The 20,478-nt window shown below is 42.4% G+C and overlaps 1 protein-coding gene across 1 annotated transcript; it reads left to right on the top strand.

The window, feature by feature from the left end:
- The first annotated feature begins 6,752 nt into the window (after positions 1–6,752).
- On the top strand, positions 6,753–13,852 carry LOC308410582 (histone H1-like). Its single transcript, XM_080904001.1, has 2 exons — positions 6,753–11,418; positions 11,518–13,852. The coding sequence occupies exon 1, from the start codon at positions 9,336–9,338 to the stop codon at positions 9,702–9,704; it is 369 nt and encodes a 122-aa protein (XP_080760127.1). The 5' UTR covers positions 6,753–9,335; the 3' UTR covers positions 9,705–11,418; positions 11,518–13,852.
- The last annotated feature ends 6,626 nt before the right edge of the window (positions 13,853–20,478 follow it).

The raw sequence follows: 20,478 nt of genomic DNA, 5'->3' as shown, positions 1-20,478 counted from the left end.
TATGGCCACCGGAGCAGTGGTTCAACTGCTTCAATACCTAGGTTATTGGTATCATAGACAGGAGGAGTAACACTCTAAATATGTTAAGTTTGAAGAGCTCGCTGCTTGTTCTTGTTCTTTTTTTTAGCAGCCATTTTCTGTTGTGGGGAGGGCTTGGGGAGGGTAAGAGTCACTGCTTTGAACCTCATACACTGTTCTTTTTTTTAACCTGTTCTGAACTAATTTCCACCCACTGTAAAGTTATTCTGTTCTTATCATCTAAGGCCAGTGTGCATAGTTTCTTTGCTCTACAAATCAGATGAGTCTGCAATTGAACTTTCTAAGCTGGAATGTTAAAGGTCTAAATCATCCAGTCAAGAGAAGGAGGGTTTGGTCACATGTTAAACACCATAACACTGACGTGGCTTTCCTGCAGGAGACCCACGTCAGGGCCTCTGATAATGTCCGTCTCTTCTCCCGTTGGAGGGGCCAGTGTTTTCACTCACTTTTCCAAGCTAGGGCACGTGGGGTCTCTATATTGGTCAGGCAGAACATTCCCTTTGAGGCCCACAATGTCATAGCAGACAAATATGGTAGATATGTCATAGTCAGTGGGAAACTGTATAACAGTCTTGTTGCTCTAGTAAATGTGTATGCTCCTAATACAGATGACGAGAATTTCTTTAAACAACTATTCTCCTCTTTGCCTGACTTAAATGTCTACTCTCTTTTTCTGGGGGGTGACTTTAACTGCTGGTTAGACCCAGCCCTGGATCGCTCATCCACTAAGAGCAATGTTTTAAGCAAATCTGCATCTGTCATTCATGCCTTTCTATCAGAATATGGAGTGTGTGATGTTTGGCGTACTCTAAATCCTCATAAAAGAGATTACTCCTATTTTTCACATGTGCACCATACATATTCAAGAATTGATTACTTTATCATTGACACTAATTGTCTGCAGCAGGTCCACTCCTGTGCCTACCATAGCATAGTTATTTCAGATCACGCCCCTCTTACTTTGTCTCTGTCTCTTCCACATCCTCCTGTTAAAGCTGCACAATGGCGTTTCAACTCGACCCTCTTGTCGGATGAAAATTTTGTAAAGTTTATCCAGGATGAGATACGCTTTTACTTTGCCACCAACTCTTCCCCAGAGACTTCCAGCCTTGTCGTATGGGATGCCTTTAAGGCGTATATCAGAGGCCAGATTATTGCTTATTCGGCAAGAATCAAAAAACAGTCCACCCTTGAAAGGAACAAGTTAATGCAACAAATTAAGGAGACTGATGAACAGTATGCTCTCAAACAGAGTCATGAAATATTTAAAAAGCGTGTAGAACTTAAAACAAGACTTGACCTACTCACAACGTACTCGACTGAACGTTTACTCTTACATGACAAATCCAAATTTTATATGCATGGTGACAAACCTGATAAATTACTGGCGAGCCTTCTAAAAGGTTCTCGGGCAAGGCAAAGTATTCTTAAAATTCGACAACAAGATGGCAACATAGTCACAGATCATGAAAAAATCAATGAAGTGTTCAGGGATTTTTACTCACAGCTTTACACCTCAGAGTCCCAAACTGACTGTAATGCAATTAATGAGTTTTTAGCTAAACTTGACAGTCCTGAAATTCCACCAGAACTTAAAACAAGGCTGGATGAACCCATCTCCCAGTTAGAAGTTTCCTTCTGGTAAGTGTCCAGGTCCAGATGGCTTTCCGCCAGAATTTTTCAAACACTTCTCTTCATTACTGTCCACGCAGCTTAGTGCAACCCTCACGGACTGCAAGGAACAAGGATCTCTTCCTCGATCATTCTATGAAGCCTGTATTACACTTATTAAAAAGAAAGGAAAAGATCCGTTGGAATGTGCCTCCTATAGACCCATTTCTCTACTGAACACAGACGCTAAAATATTAGCCAAGATACTTGCCCGTAGACTAGAAATAGTTCTTCCAAAAATTATTTCGAAAGACCAGACAGGCTTCATTAAAGGTCGTCATTCATATTTTAACATAAGGAGGCTATTTAACATAGTCTACTCCAGCTCTACAGACTCTGATGAATGTGTGGTCTCGCTTGACGCTGAAAAGGCCTTTGATCGAGTTGAGTTTGATTATCTCTTTGCAGTCCTTGATAGATTTGGCTTTGGAGCGAAATTTACTTCATGGATCAAATTACTCTATTCTCAACCATCTGCTACAATACGAACTAACCTCCAATTGTCAAAACCCTTCAAACTTCACAGAGGCACACGCCAGGGATGTCCTCTCAGCCCCCTGCTTTTTGATCTGGCCATAGAACCCCTTGCCATTGCGTTCCGCAGTTGCAAAGAGGTACACGGCATTTGGAGAAACAATACAGAACATAAGGTCTCGCTCTATGCAGATGATCTCCTGCTCTTTATTTCTAAGCCCTTAGCCTCACTACCATCTGCATTGAATCTGCTTAGTCAATTTGGTCAGATTTCAGGGTATAAACTGAACCTTAATAAAAGTGAGCTCTTCCCGCTGAGTAGCAAAGCCAGTATGTTAGACTTCACCTGCTTGCCCTTCAGAGTTGAAATGACAAAAATTACATATTTGGGAATCACAGTGACAAAAAAACATAAAAACCTTTTCACAGAAAATGTGAGTGCTTTGCTGAACCAAGTGAAGCGGTCCCTTACCCACTGGACACCACTCTCTATGTCTCTGGTAGGACGTATCAATTCAATTAAAATGACCATTCTACCCAAATTTCTATACCTTTTCCAGGCCATACCCATTTTCATTCCCAACACTTTTTTCAATAAGCTGGACTCTGTCATCTCATCTTATCTATGGCAGGGTAAACGCCCAAGGCTCAATAAGATGCATCTTCAAAAATCTAAAATTGAGGGTGGGTTTGCACTTCCCAACTTTCGTTTTTATTATTGGGCTGCTAACATACGATGTTTGGTGTTTTGGTATTTTTACCATAATCGAAGTGGTTGTCCTGACTGGGTCACTATGGAATTGCATAGTGACAACAGTATATCCTTACCAGCTGCACTTTGTTCTCCACTCCCATCCTCTTCATTCAACTTCATTCCCAACCCTGTAGTGGTGCACTCATTAAAAATATGGGGCCAGTTTAGGAAATATTTTAAACTTTGTGACTTCTCCCTCCTCAGCCCCATTGCATCTAACCATTTCTTTAAACCTTCTACCCAGGACAGTGGGTTTGCGGAATGGCACAGAAGTGGAATAACTTGCTTTAAGGACCTATTCATAGCCAACAAACTAGCATCATTTGAACAACTTGCTAATAAATATATTCTTCCACCATCACACTTTTTCAGATACTTGCAAGTCAGGCACTTTATTTGTTCCCAGATTTCAGGCTCAAGCCCTCCACCAGAGCCTACACTACTAGAAACTATTCTACAACTCAATCCAACCAATAGAGGGCTGATTTCCTTGCTTTACAATAAAATGTTAAATTTGACACATACCTCTTCATCCAAGCTCAAGACACTGTGGGAAGAGGACTTAAACATGACAATCTCTGATGAAACATGGGCCTCTATACTCAAACATGTCAACACTACATCACTATGTGCCCGCCATTGTTTAATCCAGTTCAAAGTGGTGCATAGAGCCCATTTCTCAAAATCCAGATTATCCCGTATCTACCCTGAAATCACTCCATACTGTGACAGATGCAAAACTGCTGAAGCCTCACTGGTCCACATGTACTGGCCTTGTCCCAATCTCACTCAGTTCTGGTCAGAGGTTTTTCGTACCCTGTCCGGAATTCTCAGTGTGACGCTGGCCCCCGGCCCCCTTCTTGCTCTGTTTGGCATCAGTGGGAATGAGGTGCTTCTACCGGCCTCTAAAAAACAGGCATTATCATTCTGTTCCCTGTTGGCCAGAAGGGCAATCCTACTGAGGTGGCGGGACGCTGCCCCTCCCACTCACAAACAGTGGTTATATGACCTCATGGCCTGTCTAAAACTGGAAAAGATAAGACACTCACTTCAGAACTCCACTGGGAAATTTCAAGACATGTGGGGACCCTTTCTTGATGCTTTTCAAAATCTATAAGAATTTTTCAGCGAACTCTTAAGTCAGGTGTGGAAATACAGTGTGCGGGTGCAGGCAGTGACCTGGGTGGGAATGAATGGGATTGTTTTGCAGGGATTATGTTACTTTGGGATATATTATACATTTGTTTATATTATTTTTTTTTCTCTTTCTTTCCCTTTTTCCTTTTTTTTTTTCTTTCTTTTATTTCACAGCCGAAGATACATTTTTGGACTCATTTCACAGCTTAAATGTACTACTTAACCTCAATGTACAGATCATCTGTAATCCTTCTCTTTTCTTTCTGTCTATATGTATAATATATATGTTGATGCTTATGTGTACAAAAGGAAACCTCTTAATAAAAAAGACGTTGTTTAAAAAAAAAAGAATGAGATTCAGTACGTGTTGGACCTGAGAGCAAAACTCCACAGTTTGAGGAGGTTGTCACGGGAGAATTTGCTCCAGGCCGAACGTCTCTCATTGAGCATCATTTTGAAATGCAGCCTGGCATGACGGTGCGTTCACGGCCCTACAGGCTTCCTGAGCAAAAACCGCAAATTGTTTGTGCTCAGCATTTCAGTAAATTGGCCAAAATGCTGAAAATGGGAGTGATAGAAGAGTCGCACAGCGTCTAGTGTAGCCCCGTAGTTCTTGTGGTGACTGTGTCGACTATCGCAAGGTGAATGAAGTGTCACGCTTTGATGCTTATCCCATGGCCCGGGTCGACGAGCTCCTGGACCGGTTGGGCATGGCCTGTTTGTTCGGGCAGGTGCATCCACAGGTGGAGAAGATGGCAGCTATCGCATCCTGCCCCCGCCCGCCCCAAGACTAAAAAGGAGGTGAGATGGTTCATGGGGTTGGCAGGTTACTACCGCCGTTTTGTGCCCGGGTTTGCGGAGCTGACCAGCCCCTTGACCAAGCTCACCCGGAAGGGTGCTCCAGATCTGGTCCAGTGGACGGGGGCCGTGCCAGATGTTGTTTGTGCAGGTAAAAAAAGCTCTCTGTGCGGAGCCGCTGCTCCAGACTCCTAACTTTGCCCTCCCTTTTGTTCTGCAGACTGACGCCTTGAACAGAGGGCCGTTTTGTCGCAGCTGGTAAGGGGGGTCGACCGGCCCATTCTTTACATCAGCCGGAAGCCGACGGAGTGTGAAAGGTGGTACAGCACCATAGAGAAGGAATGCCTGGCTATCCGGTAGGCGGTCGACTCCCTTCGCCATTACCTCCTGGGGTGCTCCTTCACCCTCTGCTCGGACCATGCCCCGCTACAGTGGCTCCACCGCATGAAGGATACCAATGCCAGGATCACCTGGTGTTATCTGGCTTTGCAGCCCTTTAAATTCAAGGTGGTCCATAGGCTGGGGGCGCAGATAGCTGTGGCCGATTTCCTCTCTCGCTCTGGGCGGGGGGGAGTAGGTTCGGCCGGATGGCTCCCCAACCTCAGTCGGGCGGTGGGGGTGTGTGGCAGAGGTGTGGTCTCTGGCTCGGCTGCAGGGGAGGAGTGGTGAGAAATTTTACAGAGAGGATGTCAATTAACTTTCCAACTGTATTTGCGCCATCTGGCGCAGCACTCCATCACTCTCCTTCTTGGTCACAGAGCCCTCACACAGCCTGGAGGTGTTTGGGGTCATTGTGCTGTTGAAAAACAAATGAATCCAACTAAATGCAATCTGGATGGGATGGCATGTCGCTGCAGGAGGCTGTGGTAGCCATGCTGGTTCAGTGTCCCTTCAGTTTTGAATAATTCCCCAACAGTGTCACCATCAAAGCCCCCCCACACCATCACACCTCCTCCTCGATGCTTCACAGTGGTGGTGGAACCATGCATGTAGAGACCATCCTTCACCTGATTCACACAGTGTCCTCTGAACAGACTGGTGGCTCAGATGAAGAGGTGACTTTATTTATTTTACTTTATTTATTACTTTATTTCATTTTACAGGAATTATACTTGCATTAATACCTTCTTTTCTTCACATTTCGATCTCTTTGATACCACGCTGGTAGTAGGAGCAGATTTCAAATTTGTATTTAATCCAAAAATTGACAGGATCAGTACAGCAGTGAGTCAAAGGAACTGGTATTCAACACACAGTCTTAAACAATACATGAGTGATTTTGGTCTTTGTGATGCTTGGCGTTCACATCCCCCCACTCTCTGGGATTACACCTTCTTTTCACCTGTACACCACTCACAATCTCACTTACTTTTTAGTTAGTGTTAGATTTGTATTGTTGATTGTCATTTATGCTTAGAAATATTTACTTATATATGCTTAGAGTTTTGTAATTAGTTGTAGATTGGTAGAGGTTTTGATCCTTGATAGTCTGCAAACTTTGTGTGTATTAGACAGCACTTTGGGAGCATGAGAGGTCATACCGTGTCTTATTATTTTATGGTAGGATTAACGTAGTTGCGTCTGTTCTAGTCTAAGTGCTCTTTGTTTAGATGAACTGCAGGACTTCCTCACCGTGTTATCTAGGATGAACCATCTAGGGTGAGGGGGAGGCTACCCTCTTCCTGACCAAGAATGTTTGACCCTTTGATCAGCAGTCCCCACACACACACACACACACACACACACACACACACACACACACACACACACACACACACAGGCAAGGTACTCTTTGTTTGTATGTAGACGTCGTATGTTAATGAACCTATGCATATTCATGTAACCTCAATAAAAGGACAGTGATACGGGAGAACGGACGAGACCAACTGGAGTCAAGCGGTTGTCCGGTTCTCTCCCGTGCACGAGTAACATGAAGAAGTTTGCCTACTTGTGTCTTGCTTAGCAGTGTAATTATATTGTCTTAACGTTCCAGCGAATAGGTTCAAGCTACAAACCTAACATTAATTGGTCCTTCGATGCCGGCTCCCTGGGATCGCATTCACCGAGGGGGGGGAGGCACGCTGAAAGACTGACGTCAGCCAGGAAGTTCCTGTGGATTCGCTGTCTGTCTTTCTCCTCGATGAATGGCGATCGGCGGGATTCAGGCTGATATTACACGCTAAGCAACGCCAAGTAAGTTTAAAGAGGCCGACTCTATAACCGTGTCGTTGTGCAGTCTCCGCCATTTTGTGAGGCGTTGAGAAGTTCGCTGCTTTGTGGAGCGATAACTGGGTTAGTGTCCCGAAAAAGAAGTTTTGGTTAAATCGCCCAAGGGTCCCAAGCGTCCGGTGAGTGTCCGGTTTTGAAATCGCCCTGGGTGTGTGTCCCGAGCGTCCCTTCATTGGGTTTTGTCGCGCGAGTGGGTGAGCGTCCCACAACTGGGTCAGGGTCCCGAGCGGTCCGGTGTGAGTCCGGAGTAGGCCTATTTTGTGTTGTTGTCATTGTTGTCGTCGTCGTCGTTTTTGTTGTTGTTGTTGTGTGAGTGTGTGCGGAGCAGAACACGTGGTCTGTAACACCGACTGTTGTTGTTATCATGGGTTTCTAAGCAACCAAGAGTGAGTTAGAGGGAGAAAGACGTTTGTGCTGGACTTTGCTCCTGGCAGCACAAAGTATTTATGTATAAAAGAGAGAGAGCGAAGGCTCCACAGCTGCGCGGGTGCACGCGAATGCGGTCGCGCGGGTTTCACGCGGACCTGAGCCGTGCGGTTAATCGCAGGCTTATAAATGGAAGAGATTCAAATGTTAGAAGTTTTCAGAAAACACACCAGCCTTGAAGAGTGTGTGGAAAAGGCCAGCCCACATCAGCAGCTGTGCTCTGGTGGGTGGCTTTCCCCCCACCCCTTCCTGACACAAAATGTTAACAGCCTGTGTGCCAAACCATTGAGGTGGATAGTTGTTAAAAGTAACCTACATTAAACTTGTGGTTGCTTAAATTCAGTACAATGACATGTGAGGTGAAGTGATATAGGTAAATATTTAAACTAATGAAGTGCATAGAGGCACTTGACCTGTGTGGAAGACGGTCGTCTTGTTATGAGCCATTGTTGAGATATAGAGCACATCTGTGAAAACAACTAATGTGCTCAACCCTGTATGAAACATCTAAAAATACATGATGGAGAAGCTGTGTTGAATATGTAAGTGTAAGACTTTGCCACTGTGGGCAGAGCATGCAACTACTGTGTGATGTCGCGTTGCAGTTTTGTTTTTGTTTTTTGAGCTGATGAGCAAGCTACACATTATCAGATCAAGAGCTGTCTGAGAACTACTCAAAGAGAGGGAAACAGAGAGTGTGCAGCGTTTCCATGAGCAGTTTTTCTGCACCTTGACTCGTGTGTGTGTGTGTAGCATCAGCATCATGTTTTTGTTTATTTGTTTTGTTGGATTAAAAATAATTAAATAAACTGGTGATCATGCTTATGGATCACCATGGCACATATCTCCAGCCATATGGTTTATTTATGCAGATGAAAAAGTGAGTGTGAATGTGTCTGACATCACAGTGTTTTTGTGCGCTGTGTAAAAGTAATTGCCTTTGATTGTGAGTGAGAGCGGTGATTCTGCAGGTCACCAGCTATTGTAACGGAAAAAAAAAAAAAAGAGTGAAAAAGAAAAATCATAGGAAAAAGGTTTTGTGTTGATCAGCCAAAAACAACTACAATTTCATTTTCTGCTTTTAAGAAAAGACTGTTCACAAAAACAGAGAGAGAGAGATGTGTGTTGATTAAGCAGTGATGATAATAATGAAATGTCTTAGTTTGTCACTTTCAGGTGAAAAGCAGACCTGAATCAATTTTCCACATGCAGCGGATCGGAAGAAAGTTATAGTTTAACATCATTGGAAACATGCAGGCCAAGTTTCTGGCTGACTTATTTACAGTGCCATGTGTTTCTCAACCTCACAAGCGAGCTCACTCCTCCCTGAAGATAAGGAATGCAGCTCCAAAGCAATAACATGATAAAGAGACAGCAGCAAGTCCTGAGCACAAAAAGTCCCAGCAAAGCAGCAGCAATGTGGATAAACAGCAGCAGAAGAAGAAAGCAAACCCATCTTCCTGTCTGATTGGTTGAATTTCACGGAGGGGCGAGCAAGATGGCAGCGTGAAGAGGAGTTTTTGTTTGAGTTCTCAGCACGAGACACTTATTTGACGTCTTTCTGGCCTTCGGGACTTTTTTGGAGATCAGCGCGCTAAACTTGCTGGATCTGAGTCCAGGGTCTGCGGCGGCAGCATGTTGAAATGCTCAAAAAGGACTGAGTGACTCGGGCAAGCCACATGCGGCTAGCGACATGAAAGAAATGGACCCTTCATGATGCGTTCAACGTGCCAGCGCTGTGGTGGGAAAGGCTCCATCATAAACACGCCCTGCGCCCTGCGCCGAGGTTCAGGCCAAGAAGAAGAAGATGATGACTTCCAAGCCCAAGAAGGTCGGCCTCAGCGTGGGCGAGCTGATTGTGAAAGCCGTGGCCGCTTCCAAGGAGCGCAACGGCCTGTCTGTGGCCGCTCTCAAGAAGGCTCTGGCTGCCGGAGGCTACGATGTGGACAAGAACAAGGCCCGTGTCAAGACCGCCATCAAGAGCCTGGTGGCGAAGGGCACCAGGACCTCCGGATCCTTCAAGATGAACAAGGCTACTGAGAGCAAAGCCAAGAAGCCCGCCGCGGCCAAAGCCAAGAAACCGGCAGCAGCTGCTAAGAAGTCGCCCAAGAAGGCAGCAGCAGCACTTCAGCTACTAGACAGGACAAAGCTGAAGGAGAACTGCCGGGACTGTTGAAGTGGGAGAGGACAAAAGAGTGAGAGGACAACAGAGTGAGAAGACTAGGTGAGAACACATAGGAATTATTTAATGTGGGAAATCAAAATTTGGGTTAGCAAACCTGGGGAAAAGAAAACTGACTGCTTAAGTTGGAAAATTGAGACGGAGTCTGAAACATTGCGAAAATAGAAACATATACAAAATCACACACACACAAGCAGAACATGCATTAACCCTACTAACAATTCCAAACACAAAATGACTCATGAAGACTCATAGCACATTAGTTAAGAAATGATTAAATAATAGCAGAGAAGTGTGTAGGAAAGGCAGCTTTAAGAACATGCTCTGCTGGAGATGCAGCTCCACAGACATGCATTAGACCAGCCTAATAACACAAACCCATGCAATGAAAATTAGCTTGTTATCTTTCATCAGTGTTAAAATAGTGTCAATTTAGCAGACACTTGTTATTAAATACTGAATTTATCCTAAAGAAAAAAATTGACTCTCCAAGTTGCAGGACAACAGTTTAACTTTTGTGGGAAAAAAGATCCTGGTTTGACCAACCAGTGATCAGACAATAAATTTAGTTGTTAAAATGGTAAATTGGGAGAAGCTTCCTGCTTGATTGAGGCAGCACATGTAATTTACTGTATGAGGGAAATTGTCTTTTGTGATACTATTTTGAACATGCTTTTCTGTCGTCCTGTCAACTTGGTGGGTTAATAGCTGATATGCAAATTAGTTGATCAGTTTTAGATTAATGAAAGGTGACTGAATTCTAGTACGAGTGAATGAGATGTGTTGGAGTTGTTGTGTGTTGAGTGGAGACTCTAAAACACTGAGTTTCCTGTTTTGATGTGCGAGTGAATCCTGTATTTAGATACACAACTCTGAATACGTCAGAACAGACTGTTTTGTGAAGTGCATGACAGCATGTCACATGTTTTATGATGAAGGGAAAAGGGAAATTGAATAAAATAGATCTGTGGCCTAAATGAGTGAAGAGCACAGACCTGGTAATTAAACTCATAGCTAATATGACATTAGGGTTATGTTGTGTGTTGTGCAGTTGATGGTTGGTTTGGAGTGAATCTAGCTGATGATTCTTCTCCTGTTGTGAAGATGATGAGGAGTTTGTGTCATGACTTAACAAGGCCTTTTTATTTTGATACTTTCACAGTGCACTGAGAGTTTGGTTTGATAATCTCTGTTATTTTTTTATTTTTCATTTTTGAACAAGCACTGATTTTTGCTTGTGAATTTTCTTTTCTTTGAGCAGATCTGCAAGTCGGGAATTGAAAGCGTTACACGTCGTCAAGAAAATTGTTGCAAGTGAGTTTCTCCACATTTAAAATGGGTTCAGGAGAAAGCCACTTATTTGGGACAATTAGGAAATGAGAGTCCCCCCCAAAAAGGATTCAACGAGGAAATCCAGTCTAAATTATTTTTCTTTTTGAAATAACGTCGTTTTGCTGAGCGTGGAAACGAATGCGATGATAATTTCCACAATTAGCAAAAGAAGGAACCACTGAGTGAATGAGTAAGAATTTTAAAATATCTGACTGACTGACTGAACATGATTGTGTGAAGCTAACCCCCACCTGACAAAGGTGCAGATGAACCCATGTGTTTCCTTTTACAGGAGCAGAAAGATGACAGCAACACTCGAGGTTGCATGATGATTTAACCTTTTAAATGCCATTTTCTGTGTCTGTGCATTTATCAGGTGTGTTATTCATAGGCTTGAGTTGTTCACAGAGATATCTGTGACAAAGTATGCATACGCCTGCGCAAGCGCTAATATTTGCATTTTCTTTTCTTACAGCATGCCAGTTCTTCATGTGAATTGATGATGCGATTTATACCAGGACAACTGGTTGATGTTTTTTCCTACTACAGGATTTCTGGGTTTATGTGTGAGGAAAACTGTGTTTACAGGTTATGAGTGGTGATGCTGTTGCGTTGTGTTGATGGGAAAATGTGAAGGTTACTTTGATAATGTGAATAACCTGTGTGAAATTTCCTGTGTTGAGAACTGGTGTTACTTCTTTCCACAGCTATAGATGGCTAACTTTATGGTCTTTTTATGGCACCTCTGGGACCTGTTGACCTGTGTCTGACCTCTGTCTGACTACAGTCAATGTGTATTGCTAATGTTAGTTTCTTTGAGAATGCTGTGGAAGATTCAGCTGAAACGGACAAGTGACATGAGTAAAACAAATAAGAGATACAGTGTTTCTGGGATAGTTTGATATGGGCTCATTAGCTGGCCACTTTTGAGCCCATAGTAATATATAAGTGGAGTGACTTTGCTTGAGAGCAGTCACCGATTACATTAATGTTGCCTGAGTACATGGGATGATCCATGTCTGAGGCGACTTATGAAAATAATTGTAGTTTACTGATTTGAGAAAACCTGCACATGACACTTGTCTTGCTGATGTTGAATGCTTCTTGTCCTTATGATACAATTGTTTACAGGTATGGAGTTTGATTTTACTTCCAGATTTTGTTTTCCAGGCCATGATGGTGTGTATGCAGGCTCCTGGGAGAGCCAGGTGTTAAGCAAACTTAATATGCAAAGCACACTAACATTTTCATTGCAGGATTATAGGTCCAGGGTGGTGCTGCTCCAGGGGAGGAGATGCCCTGATGTTGCCTGGGATATGATCTAGCTAATCTTTTTCTTTAAGACTGGAATCCAGGTTTGGTGAGTTGACGCATGGGTGTGTCCATGCGTCAAGAGGAGGGGTCCAAGGATTAACATTAAACAATGTTTTTTATTATTGTTGCAGTGATTTGTGTGATTAGCCGTTTTATTTACAAATATTAAACCTATGCAAGTGGTGCACCCATGTTCAGATGAGGCTTTGATGGCCTATAAGTGAAGTTCACTGAACTAAAGAATGTGGTTTGATGATTGTTGACATACTCTCCAAATAGTTTGTCTTCCTAGCAAGGAAATACAGGTGCAGCAGTAATCTCCTGAGAAATCTTCAGAGGCCCAGTGAGAAGCGCATAGCTGACAGGACCAGGCAGTGGTTGAGGTCAAAGATCAAGCTGATTGGGGCCCATCATGAAATCAGACCTTGGAGCCACAGCAAGGACCATGAAACTGCCTGCAAAATAGAGGAGAGGATCGTCCACAAGATGGGAGAGAGGCTTCAGGAGGATCAGAGATCATCTTCAGCACAGCAGACATCACACAGAGAGCTGTGCTACTAAGCTTCCAGGAAATCAAGAGGAGACTTCCCACAGCAAGATTTTAAATACAATGAAAGATTCAATATTGACGCTGAGGAAGACGACTAAGGTGTACGACGTGCTCTGCCTTAAACCTTCAGCAGCGTTGGAACATAAACACTCAGGGGATGAGGAGCGTGCCAAGCTCCATCGACAGCGTAGAAGGAGTTCGAGGATGACATCATGATTCTGTGAAAAGCACAGGAACCAGAAGCTATGGTGGTGATAACAGCAGTTTCCTATGAACATCACCTAACGCTGTGCCACTGTACTGTGCATACGATGACACTCTGAAGGCTGCTGGGATCATAATAGCAGTAAGACAACCCTGCACCCTTTCCACAGAGGTGTTTTCTGCAGAGTATGGACAATGAAGGAGTCATAAATATCCCCCTCACAGGACGAAGGCCTGAAGTGAGGTAATGGGAGGCCATAAAACTAGAGTGCTGAGAGGTCTGCAGCTTTGGAAATAGCTGAGAACCATGTTGACAAACAACAAAACCAACTGGTATGTTTGAATGTCTATTCTACATACATTTGGACTCTGGTCCAATGGACAACGATGGAAACAACTGGAAGAGACATTCATGACGCCCTGCAGAACTCAAACCACTCTGCAGAGAGACATGTGATGTGCACACCTGGAGGAAGCATTACCAAGCTGAGATGTTTTTGAAAATGTTACTTTTTTATTTTCACTATTAAATTAACAATTTCTTTGTTTGCTCGTAAGATGCAGTTTGCCATGAGATGAGCTCAATGAATGGGGTAACTGCTAATACATTTATTAAACTGTGTACCTTTCAGTAATTTAGGGTGATTTGACATATGCTGAGTATAAAAAGGTTTGCATTGAAACTGTCAGACATGACGTATTCATACCTGGGAACTTTTCAGGCATAAAGGTCAAAAAGGGGGGAAATGTTAGATTTGTATTGTTGATTGTCATTTATGCTTAGAAATATTTACTTATATATGCTTAGAGTTTTGTAATTAGTTGTAGATTGGTAGAGGTTTTGATCCTTGATAGTCTGCAAACTTTGTGTGTATTAGACAGCACTTTGGGAGCATGAGAGGTCATACCGTGTCTTATTATTTTATGGTAGGATTAACGTAGTTGCGTCTGTTCTAGTCTAAGTGCTCTTTGTTTAGATGAACTGCAGGACTTCCTCACCGTGTTATCTAGGATGAACCATCTAGGGTGAGGGGGAGGCTACCCTCTTCCTGACCAAGAATGTTTGACCCTTTGATCAGCAGTCCCCACACACACACACACACACACACACACACACAAACAAAGAGTACCTTGCCTGTGTGTGTATGTAGACGTCGTATGTTAATGAACCTATGCATATTCATGTAACCTCAATAAAAGGACAGTGATACGGGAGAACGGACGAGACCAACTGGAGTCAAGCGGTTGTCCGGTTCTCTCCCGTGCACGAGTAACATGAAGAAGTTTGCCTACTTGTGTCTTGCTTAGCAGTGTAATTATATTGTCTTAACGTTCCAGCGAATAGGTTCAAGCTACAAACCTAACAGTTAGTAGCTCCATTATGAGGGATATTATAGACACTCAGATTCATCCTATCAGTGATCATGCACCAGTGTCTATCTCCGGTGTCTGTCCTAGGAGGTGGAAATTTAATACATCATTCATCATCATGCATCAATTTCTGATGCAAAGGCTCCATTTTGGAGAACTTTGAACACACTCCTACATACACATTCACACTCACTCGCTCACACATGCACACACCCACACACTAAAAAACATTGTTGATTTATGTACCTGTGCATTTTTGAACTTTTGCGTTCCAGGTGCTAGAACTTTTTTTTTAGTAACTAAAATAACATGAATAGAAATGAAGTATTAAACAGGGCCATCTGCTGCGACTGACTGGAGTGAGGAAAAGGAGACAGGATAAAGACATGCTGTGGAAGAACTGATCTTGGAAAAGCCAAATGTGTTTGGCACAACAGTGCATTCACATCATAATTCAGACTCCAAAAGCTGCCAAACAGGACAAGATTATAGAAGGGAAAACAAGATATCTGTAATCTGCTTGTGGCAGGCAAAACCAATTAGACAAGAGTTTAGGAAGAGAAAAACTTGCAATTCACAATGAACGTCAGAAAAAATAAAACAGCACAATGTAATACCTCAATGAACATCACTGTGATAAAACTGCTATGAGGCTTAGATAAATGCAAGGGCATGAAAACATAAAGTGCTTCGTCCAGTAAGTTTGAACTGGCAGAAGTTTGGCACTTTCAGGACTCTTCATGTCAGCCAACAATGTTATAGATTGTCACTGTAATAATGCAGCTCCAAGTGGACCTGAAGAAAGGACAACAGAAATGAATGCATGTCAGCGGTACCACACTGTCCATCTGAGTCGATGACAAGGTCTATTAGGACAGTAAAATTCTGTCCTAATAGACACCAAGAAGTCTCCACCAGTAAGAGCTGAAACACTACATATGGTGACGCCTTTTGTTTTTCAAAGCTCAGTCTGCTCACATTCATTTCAAAGTCTTTAGTCATGTCATAGCCAAAAGAAGCCAAATGAAAACTCCATTTCTGTCCGTTTTTCAGACATTTATAACCACTGTGATGGAAACTTATTTTGCATTAGTGTATTGATCATGTGCTTTGACAATAGTATACAAATAGATGTATTAGGTTAGATATAAAAGATAGCATCATATATTTGTTTTATATTTTGTTCTGTTAAATTTCCCAATTCTTTCATCTTTGGGCTGAAGGAAGAACAACACTCGGTGTATAAATGCTCAATCAACAATCTCTTTATTCCATATTCCATACAACACTTAAAAAACGTCTAGATGGGAGATGTGGACAGGAGAGTGTCTCAAAGTGTCTGAGCGTTTCTCACATTCTTATAGCTTCAGCCGCCCTCCAAAGTCATAAAACCTAAACATCCACATTCTTTCTCTCTCAGTGAGCCTGAGTTCTGACCTCGGCTTCCTGTGCAGTATGTTCTGTTCTTTCTAATCAGACAAATAAGGCCATGATTCTCTGAAAACAGCATTTCTTATAAATCAACAGTATAATGCATCATAAAACTCATTCACAATAAATCAGCAGTCCAATGTAATACAAATCAGTCTAATAAATCTAATAGTTATCACCTTCTTCTAAGTAAGGAGTATAATGCAAACTAAAACTACATAATGATTTCCCAATCTTTACTCCAAGGCATAATGTGGCCTATAGCCATATAATGATTCAACAATTCTTTGATTAGAAGTATAGGGTGGCATAAAATAGTGTAATAATCTCACAGTTCCACACACAGTTATGTATTGTAAGTTAGATGTAGACTGGCACACCCAGGCACCATTAGATAGTAGAGATGTTAGGCAGATAGCGAGACCCCTCTCTAACCCTCAGGGAGGAGGGGGCCTCTGAAGCTAAATCTACATCTGACTCTTAAGAGGAAAACAAGGCTGTAGCTCGCTCTTATTGAGGTTGAGGCGCTGAGCTGGGAAAGTTGGGGAATGTTCTTTGTTTCTCACTTTGTATATAAGGAGCGACTGCAAGAGCTACTGTGCAGAGTGCAAGCTAGTCAGCAGCAACTCCATGTTTGGACCCAACAAGGTGACTGGAATTCGGTTAGCTTTGCTGGTGCTTTAACAATTGTGAGAAACGGAAAGCCATTCACAGATGAGGGGTATGCCAAAACATTCGTGCTTGATGTTGAACTTTAGAAATACAGTCTTATCCCTCCAACAAGCAGTTTGCGTTTGAAAACAAACTCTTCGTCGCCAACATTACAACAGGTCATTTATTACACTTTGAAAAACTGGGAGAGTTTAAAGAGGCATGCACAGCAAATGACCCTGCTCAACATCTTAATCGTCAGCAGCTAGCAGGCTTCACATTTAATCTCCTGCAGTCATTCAAAGTGTGCTTTGGAGAATTTTGTGAGCGCACTCGTCTTTTTAAGTGCATCACCCATCCACACAAGTGTGCAGTGGACAGCAAAGACCTGAGTTACATCCCCGGTGTCTCCGTCAGAGATTTTGAGCTACATGCTGCTGACCTGAAGGCCTCGACATGTGGGTGAATAAGTTCAAGTCACTTAATGAAGATTTGGAAACACTTGCACGACAGCAAGCAGAGTTGGCGAGCAAACACAAGTGGGGAGAAATGAAAAAACTTCAGCCAGCTGAATGTCAAAACTTGGAACGCGCTTCCCGTCACCACACACTGCAGCATGTGAGTATTGCTGTACTGACAATGTTTGGCTCTTCATATGCATGTGAGCAGTCGTTCTCACATCTAAAGAACATTAAGACCAACCTACAATCGTGTTTAATGGATGGAACTCTCAACGCCTGCATGAAGCTTAACCTCACCACGTATCAACCAGACTACAAAGCCATCAGCAAAACCATGCAGCGCCAGAGGTCGCATTAATGGTAAGAAGTACTTTATTCATCTTTGGGTAGCTGAACGGGACAGGCAAAAAGAAAAGAAAAAATTAAAAATTAGTACATCTGTTGGCTGAGCAGATTTACTAAGCTTAATAAATGTTTTTGCTAATACTTCATGTGTCACGGTCTGGCAGGCAGACCGTGGGGGTGTAGGGAAGGAGGACCCAGGCACGGTGCTCTGTGTGCGAACAGTGCGTTTATTTACAGTGTATGGTGCAAAACAACAATAAATCCCCGTGTTTCCCAAGACTCCCGTGTCGTGTCCTCCTTGTGCTCTCTGCTCCGTGTCTGCACTCCCGGTGCTCGCTGCCCTTCGGGCCTCCCACGCTCCTCCTGCGGGAAACAATAGCGGCAGCTGTCAGGACACGTAACAATAGCAGGCATGCACTAAACGACTAAACCTAAACTGGGTGACTAACGTGGAGTCTCACGCAATGATCCCGCGTCGGTGGGAGCTCCAAGACTCTCCTAAGTAGCTCTCCCGACGAGCCCTGATCAGCGGCAGGTGTATGGCTTCGGGTGTGGCCAGTCCGCCAACAGGGCCACACCCACCAGGCCTGAAGGCGCCCGCAAATCGGTGTTTGCAGAAACACCAGCATCCGTACACATACACACACACACACACACACACACACACACACACACACACACACACACACACACACACACACACACACACACACACACAGTGGCAGCAACACCAAACATACATATACAATACATATAATATGTATTGTCTAGACTGGGTCTAGACTGGGTCTAGAGAGTATTTTAAATTCAGGGAATTTAAAATAGAAAGTAGCTCGTCCACAGAAGGACTGGTAGCTCCCCTTACGATAAGGGTTCAGATCGCGCGAACAGGTGTGAAATGTGTGTGTTTAGTTAGTTTGTTTGTTTGCTTGTTTTAATCAATTTTAAATCATGCTTTTTATTTGTTTTTGTTTCTAATGTCTCTGTAAAGCACTTTGAATCACCTTGTTGTTGAATTGTGCTATACAAATAAATTTGCCTTTCCTTGCCTTGCCTAATATAACATAAGTCCATAGCTGCTCAGAGCTCCTGGGTCGCTCAGACCCAGGACCCTGACATCATCTTCATGAGAAACTGACCTCACTTGTTCTGTCAGTGGTGCTGGTTTCAGTCATTATGCAAATGCACTGTTTCTAAGGTTGGAAACCTGCAGTCAGCTGAGACGGAAGAAGAGTGAAAACGCCACGTCCAGAGGAACAGAATCAAATTTTGGGATTTCTTTTCCTGGATGATTGAGCATGCATCAAGACAACACTTCATCTTGAATTTTCATTTTTAATTCATTTTTAATATGTCCCTGTTAATATAAATATGTCACATAATACTCAAGTTAGCTATGTCCCATAGTGTTAAGGCTTTTTAATTTTATTCTTATGTAATTATATTATACTTTTTGAGATATTTGTGGTAATGCATAGGATGCATTACAGTAGATCAAAATAAGTTTAAATGAAATGGGTAAAATAATGATAATGGGAAATTTTCTAACTATATGTAATAATAGAAAAACATACTTTTATTTAGTGTATTTAAATGGGTAAAATTTTTCACATATAAGCACAGATCATATTAAAATGAGCAGACATTTGTTTCCCTAAAATCTGATGTTCTATTTAATAAAAGGCCACAGTGTAGAACATACATAACAACTACAAGGATTTCTTTGGCATCCAATATAAACGCACACATGCAAAATGTAAATAAAATGTGCTCAATTAGCATTTAGCTTAGTCCGAAATGCTCCAGCTGATATGTAAAAACATGACATGAGCATCTGTCATCATCTGGATGATTGCACTGACAGGGTGTGAGTTCCTCTGTTTACCATGGGTGGGTTTGTTAACTCTCCAAATATCATACATCCTGGTCACATGATTACAAGGTTCAGGATAAGCACACACATACAGTGCTAGATAAACAGCTTTGCTTATGTATTAATTTATTAGCCTCAAATTAGAGACAGTAACTTATTTTCAGGTGACCAGCAGATTAGATTATTTGACATCCAATGACAGATAAATAGAAAAAACAAATATTAGCACTGCTGTCAATAATACTACTACTGCACCTTTACTAGCAGTAAACTAGCATTAGTTTTGCTACAGCTTCAGGTACTTGTAGCACGATGTACGAGGTACATCTGCTAGCATTACTATTTAATGTAAAAACACAAATATTAGACCAAAGAAATTGGTAGGAGGATGCTTCTAAACTTTCATACAGGCCACCAAGGAAAACAGGATAATTCCTGTTTTCCTTGGTGGCCTGTATGAAGGGTTGGTGCGTGCATGAACCACATGCTCCCTCAGTTTTACAACAGAACTTTTTGAACAAACATTTCAACCACCAATCACATAATCGGGCTGCTATTCAATGCGTTGCTTCAACAGCTCTGACTCTGAGTCACCGAAAGCATATAACATGCAGTCTTGCGTGTCCAACTGACAAAAGTGAAGAGTGCGGTCTTGTGACTAACACTGGATCCCAAACAAAGGTAGGAAACTTCTCACTGCTGCGATGTTTAGCTTATTTGTCTTATTTGAAATTATGAAGCTTATTCTTGAAAATGGAGAGGATGTCTCTCCTGATCCATAGTAGATGGGCGTGAGAGCTAAAGCTCACATTCTAGTTTTGGACTAGGTCTATGGTTAAACCTCTGTTTCTATGATTATATATTTACTATATGCAAAGGAGTTAAACAGGCAACGATTTTTGCCTTGAAAGTTTGAGTTTAAATGACTTTTTTTTTCAGTGAAGCCACATTAAGCAAACACATCAAAGAGCAGTTTAATAGAAATGAATGATAGTTTACATATTTCAGCTTCTCGTGCTGCAGGAAAGACATCAAGCCTATGCTCATCAGTGGCTAAAAACAGATCTTAAAACTGAGTTATTTTACTCAATAAATTAACAATAACATACAATTATATGTTGCCAGTGACCTGTTGGATGTTAAAAGGTTAAAAAAAGGGATCAGACACAAAGATGTATCTGGCTTTTCCTTTGTCTGTGCTCTCATGTTTATTAGCTGACCTGCATTTCAACATAA

This window comes from Rhamphochromis sp. 'chilingali' (genome assembly GCF_963969265.1).
Source record: "Rhamphochromis sp. 'chilingali' genome assembly, chromosome: 14".
NCBI classification, from domain to species: Eukaryota; Metazoa; Chordata; class Actinopteri; order Cichliformes; family Cichlidae; genus Rhamphochromis; species Rhamphochromis sp. 'chilingali'.
This window is presented reverse-complemented; position numbering and strand designations above follow the sequence as displayed.